Consider the following 6000-nt stretch of genomic DNA (forward strand, 5'->3'; position numbering starts at 1 on the left):
GAAATAGAAAACTGTACAAAAAGTTGTACTTATCCCTTTCCCGCACTAAGATTCCACTGCTTACACTTTTCTAGCGAAAGAAGACCAGGACCCTGGGTAGTTGAAAATTGCTTCTGAAAAGTTAGGCTTTTTCGTAAAGTAAACACGAGATTTTCCGCACCTACCTTAAGAAGAAAACCCTTTCCAGTCTCATACCGGCTATCCCGGGAAAATAGCGGAAAAATCCAGGAAAAGTCAGGAGAATCTTAGCGCAGGAGTGCAGGAAAGGGAACCTTATGCAAAACGACGGTAGATGAAGGTGTAATAAATCTTGCATTGAGTTTCAAGCCCAGAGGCGAAATTATTTCCAATCCAAAACGCGCATAGAACGCGTCGTAATCATAACAACAGATTGTCTCTAGCGGTTCCTTTGTTTTGGAGGACTACATTTTTTGAAATCTAAAGTGATAGATTTTAGTTTCAATCCGGCGTTTGTGTAAAAACTACGCGCGGACGTTCTGGATGAAAAGTGGTTTCATTTCCCATCCAGGAGTCTCGCCTCTAGCTCTTCGCGCTTGAAACTCAATGAAATCTTACCACGATAAGTAACCGGACCACTTCTTTTTTCCCGTACAAGCCAGCCAAATGAAGGGCCGTTCCCTCCGTCCTACATTCATTTACATTCGCTCCTGCATTCAGTAACAATTTCACGATATCGTCATGGCCACCCTTTGCAGCGAGATGTAAAGGACTTTTATAACGTGGGTCGGTAGAAGGTGAGACCAAGGACTGGATGACTGGCTCGTTTTGTAGGAGCTGTTTGATGACCTGAAAACACGAAAAATGCGATTTTAAAACGTTAGAGCTTGAAAAGTCAAACTATTGAATTGTTCTGAATAAATTTATATCCAGTTCTTTTTCAACCGAGACTTATCTTGTAGTAAAGATACACGGCGTTCAAAAGAGCCAATTATCAACGACCCTTTAATAACACTATGCACAGTCATCTTCAAGTTGGAAAATACGAGAAAACTAGTCTTTTTATACGGAGAAAAATGGCAAGAAGGAATATAAGACTAGGAATGTAAAACGTCGATAGTAGCAGCATTCAAGTCTTGAACTCGCTAGAAAATTGACTTTATTTTTTTGTATCTAGCGTTCGTTATAACACGATCAGGATTCTAAGTCTAGCAATAGACGAGAATGCTAGTCAAATTATTGACGAAACAAAAAGTAGAATGTGGGCAAATCTGGTACAACTTACACCAGTGTGTCCGTATTGGCAAGCCAGATCAAGAGGAGTCTCCAATGCACTGTTTCGAAATGTACCATCTCCATGTGATACTAGAAGAACTTTCGCCTGAAATGTTAACAAAAAACAGTTGATTGCTTTGATTCATTTTTTTTAATAAACAAATGCCACAACAGACCATAATGGGATTAATTTTCACAGGAATTAAATTTCGCCGATTTCGCATATCTCGTTTACTCAAACAGACACTTCTATTATAGAAAACTTAGATATACAGCACACCCATAGCTGCTTCACCAGCAAGCGATGGAAGTTTTTTCAATGCATGGATTTCTAAGAGAGCTTACGCAAGCAGCATAACCATGTTGAGAAGCAAGGTGGAGAGCTGTTTCACCAGCAAGCGATGGAAGGTTTGGTAATGCACGACTTTCTAAGAGAGCTTTGATTGCTTGATCTTTTCCAGCCCATGCTGCCATGTGTAATGGCGTCATACCTAATTTGTAAACAAAAGTTTGAAATTAGATGCTTTGATTGACCTAAGGCCTAAACTGTCAATATTTCACCCCTGTATCATCCTCGATACTGCATGATATACTTTTAGTCTCTCTTATGTATGGCGACACAACTTTTTTTTTAATTAGGCATAAACAATAGCAAGCATGTTGTGAGAGAGGTAAAAATTCAACAGACTTTTATATAGAAACTTCGTTATCTTTTTCATCTTTGGTATTGATTTTTCCTTCCATCTAATAATGGAGGTCGAGTTTTAACCTCGTTCAGCCAGACAAACTTAACAGACTAATGTATAGAAACTTTTTTACCTTTTTTATCTCTGGTATTGACATCTCCCTCCATCTCAATAATGGACATAATGATTTCAACATCCCCGAGTAAAGCTGCATGGTGAAGTGCAGTGAATCTAAAGAAACATAAAAAATTGAAACAATCAGATATTGTACTTACTTTCAACTATGCTGCTTTATTCATATTTGGTGATTCACAAGACCAATCAACACAACTGAGAAGTCAATTCCTAAACATCTCGAACCGTTACCATTTTTTACTACAAGACTATCTGTCGAGTCAGAAATCGCCGCATCTTCCTGGACGATACGTATGTCTAATGATGAATTTGATTCCCTCTGAGATGGCAAGAGAGTTCGGCCATGTTATTCCATTCTCCAATAATATCTCAAATACAGTATTTCGTGGTCAGTTTTCGAAAGAATTTCGAGTTACATGAAGACCATTGGTAAATTTTGTAAACGAAGCTCTTAAACATAATTGTAAGCGGAGTCAACCCCTAGATCCGTGTCATCTCCCACACAACCGTCCGTATTTTGTTAGTTCGAGAATTGTTACGGATCCTAAAGGTTGGCCATACTTCTATTATGGCAAAGTTTCGTATGTTATCGTGATTTTAGTGTGCGAAAAAAAAAACTCAGTATAGTTTTCATCACCCTTTTCTAAGTAAATTAGGTTTACCCTTCAGTGTCAGCAACATTTATGGTGGATTTCTTTGAGGATGATTTCTCTGAAGAAAAAAAAGTTGAAATTACTGTGAACGGTTAAAAATTCATTGTCTTAAAAGGTAAGGTATTCTGAAAAAGAGCAAGTGGGGTTCCGATGCAATATATAGTTTTTTCTAACCAAACAAGATGAAGTTCTTTGTTATTATTTTCATTGAAGAAAGAGTTTCACCGTGCTTTAGGAGACTGGCGTGATGAAGGGTGGTGTCATCTCCGCAAAGGGGACATGAAGGTGAAAAACTAGGACGTCAAGAATACAGTATACGTAATCTGGCTATAGCTCAACCAGAGTAATTTTCAGTGGTTCCTGGCTCATGGCATGGGATACACGCATGACGGGACGCATCTGCTAATTACTGTAAGAGAGGAACATATCATAATCTAAAACATTCAAGAATGTTGTTGATAGATATATTTTTTTTAAATATCGCAAAGAGAAGAAGCATTTTTCATTCACTTGTTGGGAGGGGGGTTTGTACTCTTTTACGGTGTGACGGGATTGGCCCTTTTTTAGTACGGTACTAAAAGGTAAATTTCCTACAAGAGCTATTAACAAACAGTGTCAAATAACTTTTTATTTACCCTATCGAAAAATGTCATATGAGACATCGAGTGTTTAAGAAAACAAATACTATCTCATTTAATAACATAGAGGATGACTAGAGTAGAGAAACAGTATGTAGAAACCAGGCTATTTAATAACCTAACTCTTACTTTGCATATATTTTAATTCTATTTACTAAGAAAGAAAAAGATTATGGCAATGGGTATAAGTAATTCCTCTATTGTCTACAATGATAAGTCTTTTCTAAGGTATTTTGCGAGTGCTTGAAGACATGAAGTGAAGTACACTTTTTTTTTATAAGAACAATTTTATAAGAACAATGAGGCTCAAAAATGCCAAAAAATAAGAACAATTTAAGAACAATCCTGAGCCTGGAGTTGCTGAGTTTTAGGTAAAATAAGGGCCAAATTAATGAAATTAGGGTTCAAACCCAAAAATACCCCCAAATTTGCCCTAAAAATAAGAACAGGATAAGAACAATTTGAGGCTCGAAGTGCCAAAAAAATAAGAACAGCCGAGCCTCAACAAAAGTTTACTGGTTCTTATTAAAAAAAAAAGTGTATTTTTTTGCAAACACAATTACTCCAAAACTGTACAGCTACTCAGTATCAAACAAATTAGGTCTTTTACTAGAGATATTATAAAATGCTGCAATGTAATATTTGACCTTCCTATTTTAAATCTTATAAAAAATATTTCAGGAAGGTATTTAAGATGCGAAATTCATTTTACAAAATTACCTAATGTAAATGGTCCTCAAAAACATAAGAGCATTTTTGCTGTTCTTCGACTTCGTAAATACATTTTTGAAAACAATAGGAAATCTTATGCATAAAATGAAATATCATAGGTTTCCTCTCTGAAGGAAATTTGTAATTTAAACCTTTCAAAGTTTGCAAATTGTTTTCCATTTTTCCAAATTTTAATGGACTAAACGTTTTTGTTTTTCATAAGAACATCCAAAATTTTTGAAGTCTTGGGATGTTCTTAATTTTTTTGGGTTTCAAGCCTAAAAATGTTCTTAAAATGTTCTTATTTTCATCATTTTGTTCCCATTTTTACCTATTTTCCTAAGAAAACGGGTGTTTTTGAGTTCAAAAAGCCTTAAAATATTCTTAACATTTTAGCCATTGAAGCCTTATGATCTTATACAGTTTGTTCTTATAAAAAAAACGGGTAGCCTTTTTTATACTATAACAGATGAGATGTTGTGTTCTTATAAAAGACATAAATAATGAAAAGATATATATGTACAGTACTAAAGAGTAATAAACTTTTAATAAGTCAATCAATCAATCAATTACATGATATTACACATGGCTTGTCACTTCAAGCAAATTAGAGACAGATTTAAAAATTAATCAAAGCAGATGAGCTGTCTAAATGAAGGCTTAAAATTGATAATGATGTGTGAATATTTAGAAGGCTTGGTTCCCTTTCGTCTTTCAGAATGTTATCAATTATCAGTTGTATCAAATATATAAAAAATAATGGAGGCATAAAAATCATAGAGAAGGATCGAAGGTCTGCTTTAAATTTTGAAAATGACTTTTACAAAGCAAAAATTTTGGCGTCAAAAGTTGTAAAATCATTGATGAGCTTTTTAGAAAGAAATTGTGCAATGGAAAATACCACACAAAATTCTCTTTAAATTTGATCCTCATTCTGTGGTTATGAAAACACGAAAAGATTGAGTTACAGTTATATATTGGTGCCTTGTGGTTGTTTAATAAACATCTTTGAAAGATTTGCCATGTTTATCTTTTTATGTCTTTATGAATAAAAATAACACCAACAGGGATCCCTTATTGGGATAAAAAGATAAAATATTCATGTGTTTGTAATCAAAAATAAAAACGTGGGAAACTCCATGGATCAGATTCTTCTAGGAAGAGGGGTTTTCCTTTACATCTCTCTTTTATACATCATAGATCATCTGATTTGATAAAAAGAAGAAAAACTACTTCAAAAAAGGCTCATTGAGGTAAATATTTCCCTTTGAAGGTTTATCAAACCTTTTAATCAAACCTTTGATCAAGGAAGACTTGAATGTTAAATTTGATTAAATACAAGGAAATATCATTTCAAAGATTAAAGAAAAGAACTTTTTAAGCTAAAACATTTTCCAGTCTTAAGTACAGAATAAAGAATAATACACTTTTATTTATAAAGATGAAACAAAAGAGAAAAATCTTTAAATGAGCATTGCACTTTATCAAAATGAGAAAATAGACATTCCAAAACATAGGTTCAAAAAGATAAACACAGAAAAAGATACTAGTCTGGATCTGAATCTCAATGATCATATTTGACCTATTAGAAAAGAACCCCCGAACTGTTTTCTACTTTATATTATGTCTATTCAAAAAAAATAAAAACAGATAAATTATAGTAAAATTTTGGTTAAAATATTTCAAAAAAAGTCTAAGAAAATATGCTTACTACTGCTTCTTTTGAATTTGTGATGTGCCTTTCTTACATACTGGACGTTGCCTTCCCTCACGGCATTGATTAACTCATACTCCTTGCCCATTTGTTTACATTTATTTGAAATCCATCAAGCACCACATCCAAAGATTTCTAGTCTAGAGTTGATAAATAACCAGATCAAAATAAGACAAATCTTCTTCCGTCTACTTTAGTATAACATTTTGGGGATATTCAATGAATTTCCT

The 6000-nt window shown here is 34.0% G+C and overlaps 1 protein-coding gene across 1 annotated transcript in view; it reads right to left on the reverse strand.

Annotated features, from left to right (window-relative positions):
- Nucleotides 1–6000, reverse strand: part of LOC136824704 (caskin-2-like) — a 43442-nt gene extending 37442 nt beyond the window's left edge. Inside the window, exons 1-6 of the mRNA XM_067080686.1 lie at nucleotides 5768–6000; nucleotides 2717–2765; nucleotides 2053–2150; nucleotides 1579–1724; nucleotides 1244–1339; nucleotides 577–807 (exon numbers count right to left, since the gene is read on the reverse strand). Of these exons, the coding sequence (XP_066936787.1) occupies nucleotides 577–807; nucleotides 1244–1339; nucleotides 1579–1724; nucleotides 2053–2150; nucleotides 2717–2765; nucleotides 5768–5858 (711 nt within the window). The 5' untranslated portion in view covers nucleotides 5859–6000. The remainder of the gene's footprint in view (nucleotides 1–576; nucleotides 808–1243; nucleotides 1340–1578; nucleotides 1725–2052; nucleotides 2151–2716; nucleotides 2766–5767) is intronic.

This window comes from Clytia hemisphaerica, unplaced genomic scaffold (assembly GCF_902728285.1).
Source record: "Clytia hemisphaerica strain Z4C2 unplaced genomic scaffold, Clytia hemisphaerica genome assembly, whole genome shotgun sequence".
Classification (NCBI taxonomy): Eukaryota; Metazoa; Cnidaria; class Hydrozoa; order Leptothecata; family Clytiidae; genus Clytia; species Clytia hemisphaerica.